Source organism: Oncorhynchus mykiss, chromosome 2, assembly GCF_057628025.1.
Source record: "Oncorhynchus mykiss isolate SJ-2025 chromosome 2, ASM5762802v1, whole genome shotgun sequence".
In the NCBI taxonomy this organism is placed as follows: domain Eukaryota; kingdom Metazoa; phylum Chordata; class Actinopteri; order Salmoniformes; family Salmonidae; genus Oncorhynchus; species Oncorhynchus mykiss.
The window spans coordinates 27,480,990-27,498,531 of NC_143023.1; the positions used below are offsets into that span (position 1 = coordinate 27,480,990).

Below are 17,542 nucleotides of genomic sequence, written 5' to 3' on the forward strand. Positions count from 1 at the left end.
TTTGACTATCAATATATTTTGCCTTGAAGCTGGATCGTTTTTATTTGCACATTCATAACACTGCAATAATTGATGTGAGTAAGAGTCTGGACAAATGTCATGGTCAATTTGAAAAAGGCATTCTTACAAGCCTCCTTGATGTGGCGGAAATGAATCTGTCCAAAGGTCCTTCGAACCAAACATGTGCGCCACATTGCATCAGACTGCCGACTACTGTAATACGCTGCTTATCCGGAACTCATGAGTTGACGTCCCTTTCTTCTTCATTCAACGGTATGGATAACTTTTTCAAGTGCCATTTATTTTAAAATGATGTATTATATCAAACGTTTGTGTACATAATTCATGGTGTAAGGCAGGTGAAATGGAACTCTCAAATTCATAGATGGAGCAATGGATTTTTAAAATGTAACTAGGCAAGTCAGTTAGGAACAAATTATTTTTGACAATGACGGCCTACCTTGTTCAGAACGATAGATTTTTACATGGTCAGTTTAGGGATTCGATCCTGCAACCTTTCAGTGACTGGCCCAACGCTCTATCTAACCAGTAGGCTACCGGCCGCCCCCGATGCAAGGACTGATCGTTCATGATATCAACCTGATAGTTTAAACTATTTTTTGAGACTATAGTGTTTTACACTTAGCTAACATTACTTTGTTTACAAACATTGGAGTAAAACAAGTTTATATTTTGGGGTACGACCATTGAACGAAGCTCATGAGGCATTTAGCAATGTTAGATTTTTCAAGAATGAATGGGTATATATATTTTATTTACAATGGATATAGCAACTACATATTGTCCCTTTTTTAAGTTACAGCTTGCCAAAGCTGATTATTAGCTAGCCGACTAAACTCATCATGGAGTGGAGTTTAGTCCGCTAATGGTTAGCATGTCTTTCCAGTTTGTCAGGTTTGTTGCACTAGAAAATAGCGCATGAATCGTTGCATAGCTATCTGTGCACGTCTCTGTTTGTGGAGTTGTCTCTGTTTACTTCCCAGATTTGTTGCTAACTTTAGCGTTTGTTACTTAAGAGATGTCACCTTAGTGTAGCATAATTTAAGTTAGCATAAACAAACATGCCCAAAACAGTAACGGTACTGCCTACTGTTATGTAGCTAACCTGCTAGCAAGCTAGTTTTAGCTGAGATTGGATGACTTGTGAAGTGGTTTGCATCCAAATACATATCTGTACTATTTAATGACACTATGGAAGCGTTATATTTTGACAGTCATTATATTGTCTGGCACACCAATCTCAATCATTCTCCCCCTCTCCTAGGGATGGCTTCGCTCTACGTCTCCCCCCACCCTGACGACTTCAGGAGCCTCATGGCCCTGGTCGCTGCAGAGTTCTGCCCCTCTCGGCTCTGCACACTCATAGAAGACCCTCCTGCCTCCCTGGCCCTGTGCTCTCGCCCCAGCCTGGTGCTGGGCTCTGGGGGAGGTGAGGTGCTCTCTGGGGCCAGTGCTGTTGCATGGTACCTAGCCTCTCAGGGGAAGAGGATAGGGTCGAATGCTAAACAGGAGAGCCAGGTGTGGCAGTGGCTCAGCTTTGCAGACAATGAGCTGATTCCTGTGTCCTGTGCTGTGGTGTTCCCACTGCTGGGGGTGATGGGAGTGGATAAGAAGGTGAGGGAGAGGGTCTCACTACTGGAAGCAACCCATGCAGTCACAAACACACAAATAGGAGTATAATGGTGAATATTTGCTTAATTTCAAATGAATTGGACTATGGGAGTGATTGAACAATGACAAAGCAAGGGGAGGGAACACTAATCTGGAATATAACATACCCCAAGACAAATTCCTGTGTTAACATTGTTGATTACCAATCGTTTTTTCTGATTCTGATGAGTCCATGCAGCTTCAGCAGAGTTCTCATGCTGAGATGATGCGCGTGCTAAACGTTCTAGATAAGAACCTGGAGCCTAGAACATTCCTGGTGGGAGACAGCCTCACTCTGGCTGACATCGCTGTGGCAACCGCAGCACTCCTGCCCTTCAAATACGTGAGCCAAGTTTTTATATTAACATTTATCTTTTATCTTATTTGTGTATCCTCTTCCTTATTCTTTAAAGTTAGGAAGAAGTGAAAGTACAGTGCCTTGCGAAAGTATTCGGCCCCCTTGAACTTTGGGACCTTTTGCCACATTTCAGGCTTCAAACATAAAGATATAAAACTGTATTTTTTTGTGAAGAATCAACAACAAGTGACACAATCAAGAAGTGGAACGACATTTATTGGATATTTCAAACTTTTTTAACAAATCAAAAACTGAAAAATTGGGCGTGCAAAATTATTCAGCCCCTTAAGTTAATACTTTGTAGCGCCACCTTTTGCTGCGATTACAGCTGTAAGTCGCTTGGGGTATGTCTCTATCAGTTTTGCACATCAAGAGACTGACATTTTTTCCCATTCCTCCTTGCAAAACAGCTCGAGCTCAGTGAGGTTGGATGGAGAGCATTTGTGAACAGCAGTTTTCAGTTCTTTCCACAGATTCTCGATTGGATTCAGGTCTGGACTTTGACTTGGCCATTCTAACACCTGGATATGTTTATTTTTGAACCATTCCATTGTAGATTTTGCTTTATGTTTTGGATCATTGTCTTGTTGGAAGACAAATCTCCGTCCCAGTCTCAGGTCTTTTGCAGACTCCATCAGGTTTTTCTTCCAGAATGGTCCTGTATTTGGCTCCATCCATCTTCCCATCAATTTGAACCATCTTCCCTGTCCCTGCTGAAGAAAAGCAGGCCCAAACCATGATGCTGCCACCACCATGTTTGACAGTGGGGATGGTGTGTTCAGCTGTGTTGCTTTTACGCCAAACATAACGTTTTGCATTGTTGCCAAAAAGTTCAATTTTGGTTTCATCTGACCAGAGCACCTTCTTCCACATGTTTGGTGTGTCTCCCAAGTGGCTTGTGGCAAACTTTAAACAACACTTTTTATGGATATCTTTAAGAAATGGCTTTCTTCTTGCCACTCTTCCATAAAGGCCAGATTTGTGCAATATACGACTGATTGTTGTCCTATGGACAGAGTCTCCCACCTCAGCTGTAGATCTCTGCAGTTCATCCAGAGTGATCATGGGCCTCTTGGCTGCATCTCTGATCAGTCTTCTCCTTGTATGAGCTGAAAGTTTAGAGGGACGGCCAGGTCTTGGTAGATTTGCAGTGGTCAGATACTCCTTCCATTTCAATATTATCGCTTGCACAGTGCTCCTTGGGATGTTTAAAGCTTGGGAAATATTTTTGTATCCAAATCCGGCTTTAAACTTCTTCACAGCAGTATCTCGGACCTGCCTGGTGTGTTCCTTGTTCTTCATGATGCTCTCTGCGCTTTTAACGGACCTCTGAGACTCACAGTGCAGGTGCATTTATACGGAGACTTGATTACACACGGAGACTTGATTACACACAGGTGGATTGTATTTATCATCATTAGTCATTTAGGTCAACATTTGATCATTCAGAGATCCTCACTGAACTTCTGGAGAGAGTTTGCTGTACTGAAAGTAAAGGGGCTGAATAATTTTGCACGCCCAATTTTTCAGTTTTTGATTTGTTAAAAAAGTTTGAAATATCCAATAAATGTCGTTCCACTTCATGATTGTGTCCCACTTGTTGTTGATTGTTCACAAAAAAATACAGTTTTATATCTTTATGTTTGAAGCCTGAAATGTGGCAAAAGGTCGCAAAGTTCAAGGGGGCCGAATACTTTCGCAAGGCACTGTATTTGTCTTCTGTTAACAGACTGTCTGGTAAGTGAGTGCTGGGGAGTATTCATTCGGGAGGGGCGGCAGGTAGCCTAGTGGTTAGAGCATTGTGCCAGTAACTGAAAGGTTGCTCGATCAAATCTCCGAGCTGACAAGGTAAAAGTCTGTCGTTCTGTCCCTGAACAGGACAGGGCACTGTTCCCCGGTAGGCCATCATTGTAAATAAGAATTTGTTCTTAACTGACTTGCCTAGTTAAATAAATAAACTCATTGCAACAGAACCTGTTTACTGTTTAAGATCTAAATGGAGCAAGCAGAACAAAACGGGGGGCCTACCTGCATTTGTCCTATAAAAACTATTGTTTTCGTTGTATAAAACGTTTTCCATTTGGAGTAAACATTTTTTTTGCAAAACGTTTAGCAACAGACAAAACATTTAGCAACAGAATCGGCATAATGAATACACTGCAGTTGTACTGTAAAGCTGGTGTCACACGAAGCAATCCGTATGCAATTTCTGTTGCAGATTGCAAGTGACATCATCTCAAGCAACATTGCTGATACACAAAGCAACTCGACTGAAATTGCATGCAACATCCAATGTAAGATCTTCCTGTTTCACATTGTTTGAATTCCAATAACATTCTTCTTATGTCATACTAGGCCTTGGAGCCGTCCAACAGGAAAGCCCTGACGAACGTGACCAGGTGGTTTCTGACCTGTGTCAACCAGCCTCAGTTTGTCAAGGTCCTGGGACAGATCTCTCTGTGTGAGAAGATGGTGCCCGTCACACCCAAACCCAGCGTTGCTCCTGTTCCTGCTGCTAACGCTAATCCAACTGCTGATTCCAATGCTACCAATGGTAAGAGGCTTAGGCCATGTCTTTGACTGTGAGTAACTCGTCTGGTAGTATGTGTTAAAGATGCACTATGCAGAAATTGTTCCCTCATTTCCTGGTTGCTAAAATTCTAATAGTGCGCCTAATTTCAGTTTATACAACATAACAAGCAAATATAGTGTAGAGAATCACTGTACCATCTAAACCACTGTGAAATATATATTTTCCATAACCAAAAATATTGTATTTTCAGAAGAAATAGAAATATTGAAAGTAGAACAGATTGCAATTCTCATACGACGCTGCTTCTTAGACAGGCTTTCAATGAGAATGGCAGATCTATAACACACATTTCTATGTACATTTGGTTGGGTCGCCCAAAAAGTTATGTTGCAGCTTTAAGAATTTGCAAACAATATGGAATCAATAAAATGACAAGTACCTTCAATTTGATTGTATATTGCATGCAATAAAACAATTATAATAATTGTGAGTTGACTCGTATATCTGCAAAGTTGCTTGAGATGACATTTGCAACCTGCAAATGCAACAGAAATTCTGCTCAAGTTTCTTTGTGTGAGTGAGACCAGCTTTAGATTGAAGAATAACTTTATTATCCTGAAGACCAACGGTGTCTTCTTGTCTAGCTGAATCTGTTTCAGTTTTCACTACATTTGGCATCTTATCAGTTAGTTACATAGGAGGAATATTTTCTGCATACACATCATCATGAGTTTTTATTTTTTTTAACCTTTATTTAACTAGGCAAGTCAGTTAAGAACAAATTCTTATTTTCAATGATGGCCTAGGAACAGTGGATTAACTGCCTTGTTCAGGAGCAGAACGACAGCTGTCAGCTCAGGGATTTGAACTTGCAACCTTTCAGTTACTAGTCCAAACCACTAGGCTACGCTGCCGCCCCAGAGTGTGTGTGTCAGCTTGAGTTTGTTTGAGTGTTTGTTATTCTCAAAGTGTGTTTCTCTCTCTCTCTCAGGCAAACCAAAGACAGAAGCTCAGCTGAAGAAGGAGGCTAAAAGCAGAGAGAAGTTGGAGAAGTTCCAAAAGAAGAAGGAGATGGAGGAGAAGAAAAAGCAAGAAAAGAAACTGGCTCCCCCGACAGAGGTATGAAGATGGACAGGTGGCGGGTTTCATTTCTCATTTTCCCTGTTGCAAAGACCATTGCTGTGTGGATCAACTGGAACCCAACAAGATGATGATCCTTAAAGTATACTCCTTTTACAGTTTTTACAGCCTAGATAAGGTCATTCAGTAGGTGTCTTCAGTCTCATTCTGGTCTCTCTCCAGAAAAAGGCCAAACCAGAGAAGAAGGACCTGGGAGTGATCTCATACGACGTCCCCACCCCTCCTGGAGAGAAAAAAGGTGCTTATTAACCATAGAATTAGGAATTTGAATAATTGAATAGGATCTCTGTTATTAACCATGTATAATCCACCACTCTCTCTTTTATACTTTGTGTGTGTGTGTGTGTGTGTGGTGCGACTTAAACTCCTATCTCTCCCTGTGTCAGATGTCCTGAGCCCCCTGCCAGACTCGTACAGTCCTCAGTATGTGGAGGCAGCCTGGTACTCCTGGTGGGAGAAGCAGGGATACTTCAAACCTGAGTATGGGGTGAGACTGTCACTCTATGTATTTAATAGTTTATGCTTGTTTATGAAATGTGACATTTAACCAGCCCATGGCTGAGGTCATAATCAAGCTATTATGATGTTCTTATATTCTTCAGCGGAAGAGTATCAGTGAGCCTAACCCCCGTGGAGTGTTCATGATGTGTATCCCTCCGCCCAATGTGACGGGATCTCTTCACTTAGGTCATGCCCTAACCAACGCCATCCAGGACTGTCTGACCAGATGGTAATGGGATTCTCTATCTGATTACACCAATCTGCTCTCTCCCTTTCTAGCGGTTTATTTTCACATCCTTTCACCAATCTCTATTATTTTTCTTCTTTCTACAAACCTCACACTTTCTCTCTCATTCTCTCTCTAGCCATCTCTCTCACTGTCTTGCTTTTTCTCTTGCTGTCATGACTCTACATGTCCCACTTTTCTCTTCACCTCTCTCAACATTCATGTCTTGTCCCATTCTCAATATTCTGTAGTGCTGTAATCTAGTTCTGTCCTTATCGCAGTATGATGGTGCATTTCCTGTTTCCTCCCTCTCCCCAGGCACCGTATGCGTGGCGAGACGACCCTGTGGAACCCAGGCTGTGACCACGCGGGCATCGCCACCCAGGTGGTGGTGGAGAAAAAACTGATGAGGGAGAGGGGCTTGAGCCGTCACGACCTGGGGAGAGACCAGTTCATCCAAGAGGTCTGGAAGTGGAAGAACGAGTGAGTGGTGGGAGAGGAAGGACAGATGGTTTCAAAAGAAAGAACAACAATAGAAGAGAAAGTAAGAGCTAGAGTTCCTCTCTTTCCTCCCTCACCCTCTTTCTTCCTCCCTGCGCTGTGTTGTAGGAAGGGAGACCGTATCTACCACCAGCTGAAGAAGCTGGGTTCCTCCCTGGACTGGGACAGAGCCTGCTTTACCATGGACCCTGTGAGTTTACTATCGTTTACATTACCTTACACTTTACATTACCTGTCACCTCTTACTGTGTTATCATGGACAACTCATGAGAGCTTTATTAGTCTAATACATAAAGTACTATGTCTAGACTGAGCCTTTACTAACGTTGTAATGTTCCCAACACTAAACTATTATGACTCTCTCTCTAGAAACTGTCCTATGCAGTCCAGGAGGCGTTCATTCGTCTGCATGAGGACGGCGTGATCTACAGGAGCAAGAGGCTGGTCAACTGGTCATGCACCCTCAACTCTGCCATCTCGGATATAGAGGTATTATTCTTTTATGAAATGTTATAAACCGTTTTTGAAATGTCCATTCTGTTGCATACTATAATGAACACTCCCATGATGCTGTGTTGTCCAGGTGGATAAGAAGGAGCTGACTGGCAGGACTCTGCTGCCCGTGCCTGGCTACAAGGACAAGGTGGAGTTTGGAGTACTGGTCTCCTTCTCCTACAATATAGAGGGATCAGGTAAGACATGGGGAGAGTCATTTTGGGCTGGGGAGGTACAGGGACATGGCTTTATCTTGAGTGTTTCTTTCAATTATGTTAATTGATCTCTCCCTTCCATTTTTTTCTCCCTCCCTCTATTTCTGTCTTCTCTTATTAAATGTCTCCCACTGTCTCACTGTTAGATGAGGAGGTGATTGTGGCGACCACTCGTATAGAGACCATGCTGGGAGATTCTGCTGTGGCCGTCCACCCTGCCGACCCCAGATACCAGGTCTCTACAACCCACACACACACCCCGCCAACCTTCCAATACAGACATTCTTTGGGAAAATCCATGAAAGATTATACTTTCTTGATATTTAAATGTTGTTTTGATGAATGTTTTTGGCATTCTAATTGAGAACTAACACGCTTTGGTTTATCTGTGTCTCTCAGCACCTTAAAGGGAAGATGGTGCTTCATCCCTTCTGTGACAGGAAGATGCCCATCGTGTTTGATGAGTTCGTGGACGTCAACTTTGGAACAGGTACTGACCATGCTGTGTGGCCATGTAGTGTGGCCTGCTGTGTGGCCTGCTGTGTGGCCTGTAGTAATCTGGTGGTCTAAGGAATAGCAGGATACTGTTAGTTTGGATGGTTGAGCTGTACGGAACCTTGTCTCTCCCTCTCCCCCTTCTTTCTCTCTCCCCCTTCTTTCTCTTCACCAGGTGCTGTGAAGATCACCCCAGCCCATGACCATAATGATTATGAGGTTGGAAACAGACACCACCTGGCCTTCATCAACATCCTGGATGAGAATGGCCTGCTCATCAACGTGCCAGCTCCATTCCTGGTACAGTACACTCACACTACTTCTTCACCTGGTACAGTACAGTACACTCCCACTTCTTCTTCACCTGGTACAGTACACTCGCACTACATCTTCACCTGGTACAGTACACTCGCACTACATCTTCACCTGGTACAGAACACTCCCACTTCTTCTTCACCTGGTACAGTACACTCGCACTTCTTCTTCACCTGGTACAGTACACTCGCACTTCTTCTTCACCTGGTACAGTACACTCGCACTACGTCTTCACCTGGCACAGTACACTCGCACTACGTCTTCACCTGGTACAGTACACTCGCACTACGTCTTCACCTGGTACAGTACACTCGCACTACGTCTTCACCTGGTACAGTACACTCGCACTACGTCTTCACCTGGATCTTGTCTTCATGCTGTCTTAGTAGTTGTGGTGTGTTGTCACTCTTCTTCCTTTTCCTCCTTGTTGTTCTGTGTGGTATCTGTTTGGTAACTTCCTCTCTGTTTTTCTCTGCCTACCTCCCCTCTCTTTCTCAGGGTATGAAACGGTTCGAAGCGAGGAAGGCTGTGCTGCAGGCTCTGAAGGACAGAGGCCATTTCAAGGAGACCAAAGATAACCCCATGGTGGTGCCTGTCTGCAGGTGCGTTACGATCAGTCCACATTACGAGCACATAAGGACATATTTTTTCTAGCTTCGCGTGCATCAGTGGGCGAAATGTGGTCACATCTGTGTGAACATGTTAGTGAGAAAATTCTGGATTGGATGTGAGTGTGTTAGTATTGGATGTGAGTGTGTTAGTATTGAATGTGAGTGTGTTTCTCCTCCCCAGTCGTTCTAAGGACATAGTGGAGCCCCTGTTGAAGCCTCAGTGGTATGTGGACTGTGCTGACATGGGCAAGCAGGCAGCTGACTCGGTCCGGGAGGGAAGACTCAAAATCATCCCAGACCACCACCATAAGACCTGGTTCAACTGGTTGGACAACATCAGGTAGGTCACCTCCATCTCCGTTCGGGTTCTGTTTTCCTCTTCCTTCTATACCTCTCTTTTGTCATCAGTCTTTCTCTTTCCTCGCTGTCCTTCCCGTTCTACTCTTTAATGTGCTCCATCTCTCTACGCATTAGGTGACACGCCACTCTCTCCATTATAGAAATCAGGTGTATTACAGATCCTGGTTAGATCCCTAGTTAAAAACAGGGAGAACCTCTACTCCAGCACCAAACCCCTTTTCTTCTTTAGTGTTTCATCTGTCACCAGTTGTGCTCAGGTTTCCTCACCCCTCTTCACTCCCTCTTTCCTCACATATTCACTTGAACATCCCTCATTCGTTGTCCCTCCCTCCCAGGGACTGGTGTATCTCTCGTCAGCTGTGGTGGGGTCACAGGATCCCAGCCTACTTTGTCACCGTGACTGACCCTTCAGTCACACCAGGAGAGGTGATATCCGTTTCTCTCTTTCTCTCTCTCTGATTTTCTGTCATTTAAGTCACACCTGTTCAAACAACCCATGTCCCATCTCTCTGGCTTCCTTCTCCCGTCTTCTTCCTCCCTCCCTCCTGTCTTCTTCCTCCCTCCCGTCTTCTTCCTCCCTCATGTCCTCCAGGACATGGATGGTCATTACTGGGTGAGTGGGAGGACAGAGGAGGAGGCCAGAGATAAAGCTGCCAAGCGCTTCAACGTCTCCACTGACAAGGTCACCCTCCGACAGGGTAAGATCTTCTCTCAAATTATGATCATTTACAGTGGAATGGAGTATTTTGCCCATTACCAAGTGATTTTTGTTCACTTCCTGTGTTACAGATGAGGATGTCCTGGATACATGGTTCTCCTCTGGTATTTTCCCCTTCTCCATCTTCGGCTGGCCCAATGAGGTGAGGCTGTAGGTGTGTGGGTGGGTGTGTGTGTATTAAAGTTGTTAACATATGCTTTCCATAGTTCCTGAGATATATATTGATGATATTGAATGTGTGGGTAAGGTGTGTCTAGAGCTGAGTGTGTGATACCCTCTGTGTGTAATACAGGTTTTCCTCTCTCTGTCCAGACCCAGGACCTGAGTGTGTAATAGAGGTTTTCCTCTCTCTGTCCAGACCCAGGACCTGAGTGTGTAATACATGTTTTCCTCTCTGTCCAGGCCCAGGACCTGAGTGTGTAATACAGGTTTTCCTCTCTGTCCAGACCCAGGACCTGAGTGTGTAATACATGTTTTCCTCTCTCTGTCCAGACCCAGGACCTGAGTGTGTGATACCCTCTGTGTGTAATACATGTTTTCCTCTCTCTGTCCAGACCCAGGACCTGAGTGTGTGATACCCTCTGTGTGTAATACATGTTTTCCTCTCTCTGTCCAGACCCAGGACCTGAGTGTGTGATACCCTCTGTGTGTAATACATGTTTTCCTCTCTCTGTCCAGGCCCAGGACCTGAGTGTGTAATACAGGTTTTCCTCTCTGTCCAGACCCAGGACCTGAGTGTGTAATACATGTTTTCCTCTCTCTGTCCAGACCCAGGACCTGAGTGTGTAATACAGGTTTTCCTCTCTGTCCAGACCCAGGACCTGAGTGTGTAATACATGTTTTCCTCTCTCTGTCCAGACCCAGGACCTGAGTGTGTAATACATGTTTTCCTCTCTCTGTCCAGACCCAGGACCTGAGTGTGTGATACCCTCTGTGTGTAATACATGTTTTCCTCTCTCTGTCCAGACCCAGGACCTGAGTGTGTGATACCCTCTGTGTGTAATACATGTTTTCCTCTCTCTGTCCAGACCCAGGACCTGAGTGTGTGATACCCTCTGTGTGTAATACATGTTTTCCTCTCTCTGTCCAGACCCAGGACCTGAGTGTGTAATACATGTTTTCCTCTCTCTGTCCAGACCCAGGACCTGAGTGTGTGATACCCTCTGTGTGTAATACATGTTTTCCTCTCTCTGTCCAGACCCAGGACCTGAGTGTGTTCTATCCAGGCACCCTGCTGGAGACAGGTCATGACATCCTGTTCTTCTGGGTGGCCCGCATGGTGATGATGGGCCTCAAACTCACTGGCAAGCTGCCCTTCAAAGAGGTGGGGCTCATTTGGAAGTAATCACCTGCTGCCTCTGACCAGTGTAGCATGTCATTGATTACAGTGGGGACAGCCTGTGTAGTAATGGTAATGGCTGTGTAGTAATGGTAATGGCTGTGTTTGATACTAGGTGTACCTCCATGCGGTGGTGAGGGACGCCCACGGGAGGAAGATGAGCAAATCTCTGGGGAACGTCATCGACCCCCTGGACGTCATCACAGGCATCTCTCTGGAGGTAACACGCCGTGCTCCCATGGGGGGTGTTGTACTGTCTGCTTATTAAGCAGCTATTCCAGGCTCTATTGAGGCCCTTTATCTGTCTCTCCTAGTGTTGCTCCCTCAAACTGAGCTGAGTAGTGTTCGGAGGAATCCACATGTTCTTACCGTCATACCGTTTCTGTACCATACTGGGGTATACACTATTACCGGAAATGCACACAAGGGGCACAAAACAATTTAGGCAACAGGGATCTTGATCCAGGAGGGGATTGAATGTAACCAATAAGCTGTAACCAAGACACTTGATCTTGCCAAGCTAGAAAGTTAGTGAACCAAATGCATAGCTGGAGCCATGAGCTGGATATCATTTATTTGACACATCTTAGGTTTCGTATAGTTAAAAGCAGTGACGAAGCACACACCCCCCCCCCCCCCCCAGCTGAAATACCCTGGTATACAGTATAAACGGTATATCGCCCAAGTCTAGAGCTGAGTCAGCCCTCTAGAGCAGTGGCCACCAAGGTCACTTTCATAGTCAAAAAGCAAGCCGATATCTACCGCTATTATTTAATCATTTCTTTCAACATTTTTTAAAAACATTTGACCTAAAAAACAATTGTGTAGGAATGAGGTTTGTGCAGTAGGCCTAATACATTATCACAGCATATTGGCTATATGCCTGGCCTGCCAGTTCTTCTCAGACCATATTATATACAAAAACTCACACTTTGATAACAAAATAGATCAGTTTGTGTAGTACTTGCAAGGCAGAACTGAGCATAATTTGAGATAATTTGCAAATAATTCACTTATTTATTTTTTTACTGGACTGGTACCTGCATCAATCTGATGGTCATGGTGCTTTCAAGACAACTGAAGAAGAGGTCAAATCATGATGTCAGTGATCTAGAAACTATTTTTCCCAGGCGGATCTTCCGAGTTCCCTGTGGTTTTGAACACTACATTAGTCTAAGGGGAGGGAGAGAGCAGCAGAGGATCCGTCTCTCATGTCTCTGCTCTATTCCTCGATATTAAAATGGACATGAGCTGCTAATGATAATACAAATGCAGGGCTATCGAGACACTTGGCTACAAATTCATTACAGCACGAGTGGAAGTAGGGAGAAGCACGTTTTTATGTTTTGTAATAGTGTTGAATAAACACGGCGTTGACAGTACTGAACAAAAACTTCGACATGAACTAACTCATAAAAACAGCGTTGACAGTACTGAACAAGAACTTCGACATGAACTAACTCATAAAGACAGCGTTGACAGTACTGAACAAAAACTTTGACATGAACTAACTCATAAAAACAGCGTTGACAGTACTGAACAAGAACTTCCTCATAAAAACAGCGTTGACAGTACTGAACAAAAACTTTGACATGAACTAACTCAAAAACAGCGTTGACAGTACTGAACAAGAACTTCGACATGAACTAACTCATAAAGACAGCGTTGACAGTACTGAACAAAAACTTTGACATGAACTAACTCATAAAAACAGCGTTGACAGTACTGAACAAGAACTTCGACATGAACTAACTCATAAAAACAGCGTTGACAGTACTGAACAAGAACTTCGACATGAACTAACTCATAAAAACAGCGTTGACAGTACTGAACAAGAACTTCGACATGAACTAACTCATAAAAACAGCGTTGACAGTACTGAACAAGAACTTTGACATGAACTAACTCATAAAGACAGCGTTGACAGTACTGAACAAGAACTTCGACATGAACTAACTCATAAAAACAGCGTTGACAGTACTGAACAAGAACTTCGACATGAACTAACTCATAAAAACAGCGTTGACAGTACTGAACAAGAACTTCGACATGAACTAACTCATAAAAACAGCGTTGACAGTACTGAACAAAAACTTCGACATGAACTAACTCATAAAAACAGCGTTGACAGTACTGAACAAGAACTTCGACATGAACTAACTCATAAAAACAGCGTTGACAGTACTGAACAAAAACTTCGACATGAACTAACTCATAAAAACAGCGTTGACAGTACTGAACAAAAACTTCGACATGAACTAACTCATAAAAACAGCGTTGACAGTACTGAACAAAAACTTCGACATGAACTAACTCATAAAAACAGCGTTGACAGTACTGAACAAGAACTTCGACATGAACTAACTCATAAAAACAGCGTTGACAGTACTGAACAAGAACTTCGACATGAACTAACTCATAAAAACAGCGTTGACAGTACTGAACAAAAACTTCGACATGAACTAACTCATAAAAACAGCAGTCCTTTGCTGTATTGTGACAGTCTGTGGTCATGGTTTTAAAAGTGATCAAATCTCATGTAGGTTAGGATCAAACTTTGCTGTAGCTGGGGTCGTGGAAGCTGTAGGCATGGTGATTTGAGCTATCCGAATGGATAGCCGGGTAGGCACGCTCCCGGTCTGCCGAGTAGGCGGAGTGTGTCTTTTCAGACAAATGAAATAGATCAAAATGGGAATATTTTGCCTACCCAGTGCTTCTGAATCAAGTGCACCTACTGCCAACAGTGCACCACCATTTATTTAGTTTTTTTAAGGAGCGCAAGCCTTTATCTTTTCTACAGAAATGTTTGGTGATCGACTGGTTGGTGACCACTGCTATATATAGGGCTCTGGCAGTACATACTCTTACTATATCAGGTGGATTGAGGAACCAAGTGTCTCTTGCTGCTTTGAATCAGTGTCATGCATTTATGTTGTTATGTAGCTGTTGAACTGCAAGTGTGGTTAAGGGCCTAGAACGAAGCACCAGGACATAGATAATGTCTCTGCTGACCCTTCGTGTGTGCAGGGTCTGTATGCCCAGCTGCAGGACAGTAATCTGGACCCAGTAGAGGTAGAGAAGGCCAAGCAGGGACAGAAGTCGGACTACCCCACTGGTATCCCAGAGTGTGGCACAGATGCCCTCCGCTTCGCCCTGTGTGCCTACACCAGCCAAGGTACATCACTCACTCCTGCCATCTGGTGATGTGGCCGTGTGATGTGGCCAACACAACCCTTTCTTTTCCTCTCTCCCCCTAACTCGCTCAGGCAGGGACATTAACATGGATGTGAATCGTATCCTTGGTTACCGTCACTTCTGTAACAAGCTGTGGAATGCTGTGAAGTTTGCCATGAGGACGCTGGGAGACAACTTTGTTCCTTCAGAGAAAGCCCAGGTGACATCTCTACTACAGTATCTTTATCTAGGCCTATTCATTGTGTGTGTGTGTACTGCAGTGTCATGCCTGTGTAAATGAAGGGAAATAAAGTTGCTTCAAGAAAATGCTCTTAATTTGTTATAGTGAAAACAGGTCTTTGTATGATATGGTATTTAGGTTTATATCTCTGTAAAATGTCCAATTATCCTCCTGTCAGCTGTGTGGGGAGGAGAGCGTGTCAGACCGGTGGATTCTGTCCCGTTTGTGTACTGCTGTGGGTCTGTGTAATGCAGGGTTCCAGGCCTACGACTTCCCAGCTATCACCACAGCCATCTACAACTTCTGGCTCTACGAGCTCTGTGACGTCTATCTGGTGAGAGTCTGTTTGCCTTGTCTCTGTCTGCCTGTGAGTGGTGGTGTGTGGGATTAATATATTACCACTCCTTAACTTCCTGCTCCCAACCTCCATCCTCGTCCCTTCTCGACCTCCCTCCCTCAACCCTCTAGGAGAGTGTGAAGCCAGTGTTCTCCAGGGCGGAGGAGGACAGTGGGTCTCAGAGCCAGGCTGTAGTCTGCAGACAGACGCTGTTCACCTGCCTGGAGACCGGCCTGCTCCTCCTAGCTCCCATCATGCCCTTCGTGGGCGAGGAGCTCTACCAGAGGTTGCCACGGCGACGATCCCAGGATGGCCACCCTAGTATCCATGTCACGCCCTACCCTGAGACTGAGGAGGTGAACTTTATATTGATACACTGTATAATAAACCAAAGGGTATGAGTTTTGTTGACTGTAATTTGTGGTGGTTGTCTGGCCGTCGTCTCTGTGTGGTCTCTAGTTCTGCTGGCATAGTGAGGACGTGGACCGTCAGATGGAGTTTGTGATGACCGTGGTCCGGACCATCCGTTCACTCAGGGCCGACTACAACCTGACCAAGACACGTGCCGATTGTGAGTTCATACATGACCACAAGCACTGTACTGTAATTTCCAGACTATAAACCGCTACTTTTTCTCCACGCTTTGAACCTCGCGGTTTATACAATGACGCGGCTAATTTATGGATTTTTCCCGCTTTCAAAAAAACTGAGCGCCGTGTTTCGTTAAAGCCTATTTATTTTTGTTACAAGCCGTGTTTCGTTTAAAGGCTGTGTAAAGTTAATTTGTTTCAATGTACCGGTAGGCACCTGCGGCTTATTTATGTACAAAATACATATTTTAATAATTCAGTGGGTGCGGTTTATATTCAGGTGCGCTTAATATAGTGCAGAAATTACAGTACTATATTTACAGCAAGGGGGCATGATTATCTACTTTGGTGACTAGAACACTTCTCAGCGTTGTTTTACATATTATACCCCCTCCCTCCACAGGCTACCTCCAGTGTATAGACAATGAGACGATGTCTCTGGTGGGGCAGTACAGTCTGCAGATCCAGACCCTGTCTCTATCCCAGACCATCCAGCCAGTCCCAGCCACCGGGGCCGTCCCAGAGGGCTGTGCTGTGGCCATTGCCTCCGACAGGTGCACCGTCCACCTCATGCTCAAGGTAAGAGGTCAATTTTACAGGTTTCAACCACACATTCTGTGTTGTGATTGGCTGACAGTGTATACGAGTCATCTGATGACTGTGCCAAACCAGACATCTTTATTCCCTAGTGAAATTGTTACACTTCTGTTTTTACAACTGCGTTTCCTTTTCTCCTCGTTGTTAATCTCTCTCCCAGGGTCTGATAGATTTGGAGAAGGAGGTGGCCAAGCTGACTGTGAAGAAGGGAGAGCTGGAGAAACAGATGGATAAACTGAGAGAAAAGATGGAGAAGAGTGACTACAAGGAGAAGGTGCCTGTTAAAGTACAGGATCTGGACGCTGAGAAGGTAAGGAGGATGTTAATTACTCAGGCTATCGTTTTGGAACGTGGGGCATTCCCACAGTAAAAACATTTTGCTTGGCTCTGCTTGTGAAGTGTGTGGTGACCTGTGATCCTGCTCTCTAACCCTCTTCCAGCTGCGTCAGAGCCAGACGGAGCTGGAGAAAGCAACGGAAGCCATAGACAACTTCAAGAGAATGGTGTAACCACTCCTCTCCGTCCCCTTTTACAACATGGTTCTTATCATAGTGAGCTCAAAGTATTGTCAGTGACTTGTTTTGGATTTGAAATGATACAATGACAGAGGTTAAAGTGCAGACTTAAATTTAATTTGAGGGTATTTTCATCCATATTGGGTGAACATTTCTACATAAATATCATTCATACACCCAAGACATGGGGGAGTTTTGTGCCTGTAACTGTCGATTATCCGCAATCATGGTAGCATCCATATTAATATAGAAATGTTTAGAAACATTCTATTCACAATAAGTGACTCCAAAATGAAGCAATGAATGCTATTAATTTCTAATTGGGCACTAAATGTTCTGAAACAACCAGCAAATCCTGGAAAGACTATGTACAAACATTTCACCCGATCTGAATGAAAATACCCTGAAGTTAAAGCTGACAGTCTGCACTTTAACCCAAAACAATTTCACTGTCCCAATACATTGAGCTGTATTTCACCCGCCTGTCATTGTCTCATGTCAGTACTATGCCACTTTCCATAAAGGATGCTCTGGAGTAAAGACCTTATATTTGATGCTCATTTGGTGAAATTATTAGGTCCAGGAGTTTTTCCTGACCTGGAAAACGTCA

At 44.2% G+C, this 17,542-nt stretch overlaps 1 protein-coding gene across 3 annotated transcripts; it reads left to right on the forward strand.

Moving 5' to 3' along the window:
• The first annotated feature begins 130 nt into the window (after positions 1 to 130).
• On the forward strand, positions 131 to 17,483 carry vars1 (valyl-tRNA synthetase 1). 3 transcript variants are annotated; one of them, XM_036944361.2, is made up of 30 exons: positions 131 to 273; positions 1,286 to 1,635; positions 1,871 to 2,014; positions 4,385 to 4,583; positions 5,554 to 5,681; positions 5,865 to 5,940; positions 6,089 to 6,189; positions 6,305 to 6,432; positions 6,748 to 6,912; positions 7,039 to 7,120; positions 7,300 to 7,419; positions 7,514 to 7,622; positions 7,787 to 7,875; positions 8,040 to 8,130; positions 8,311 to 8,435; positions 8,949 to 9,052; positions 9,243 to 9,401; positions 9,757 to 9,847; positions 10,014 to 10,119; positions 10,211 to 10,281; positions 11,338 to 11,463; positions 11,594 to 11,698; positions 14,506 to 14,653; positions 14,745 to 14,872; positions 15,072 to 15,227; positions 15,362 to 15,586; positions 15,690 to 15,801; positions 16,224 to 16,399; positions 16,578 to 16,727; positions 16,858 to 17,483. In XM_036944361.2, exons 1-30 carry the CDS (start codon positions 150 to 152, stop codon positions 16,924 to 16,926), a joined length of 3,957 nt encoding a protein of 1,318 aa, XP_036800256.2. In that variant the 5' UTR covers positions 131 to 149; the 3' UTR covers positions 16,927 to 17,483. The 3 variants fall into 3 exon arrangements, with proteins under 3 accessions (XP_036800256.2, XP_036800252.2, XP_090051294.1); XM_036944357.2 differs by having other exon boundaries at positions 135 to 273; positions 1,862 to 2,014; XM_090195168.1 differs by lacking the exons at positions 11,338 to 11,463; positions 11,594 to 11,698; positions 14,506 to 14,653; ... (5 more) ...; positions 16,578 to 16,727; positions 16,858 to 17,483 and adding an exon at positions 10,452 to 10,487 and having other exon boundaries at positions 135 to 273; positions 1,862 to 2,014.
• Positions 17,484 to 17,542: the final 59 nt, after the last annotated feature.

What these genes read in the sequence shown, in the direction of transcription:
- vars1 (XM_036944357.2), top strand. Translation starts at nt 150, where the DNA reads ATGAATCTGTCCAAAGGTCCTTCGAACCAAACATGTGCGCCACATTGC. An exon ending in CCTGCTTTACCATGGACCCT is followed by an intron (nt 7,121 to 7,299) that starts GTGAGTTTACTA and finishes CTCTCTCTCTAG; the next exon opens with AAACTGTCCTATGCAGTCCA. An exon ending in ACGTGCCAGCTCCATTCCTG is followed by an intron (nt 8,436 to 8,948) that starts GTACAGTACACT and finishes TCTCTTTCTCAG; the next exon opens with GGTATGAAACGGTTCGAAGC.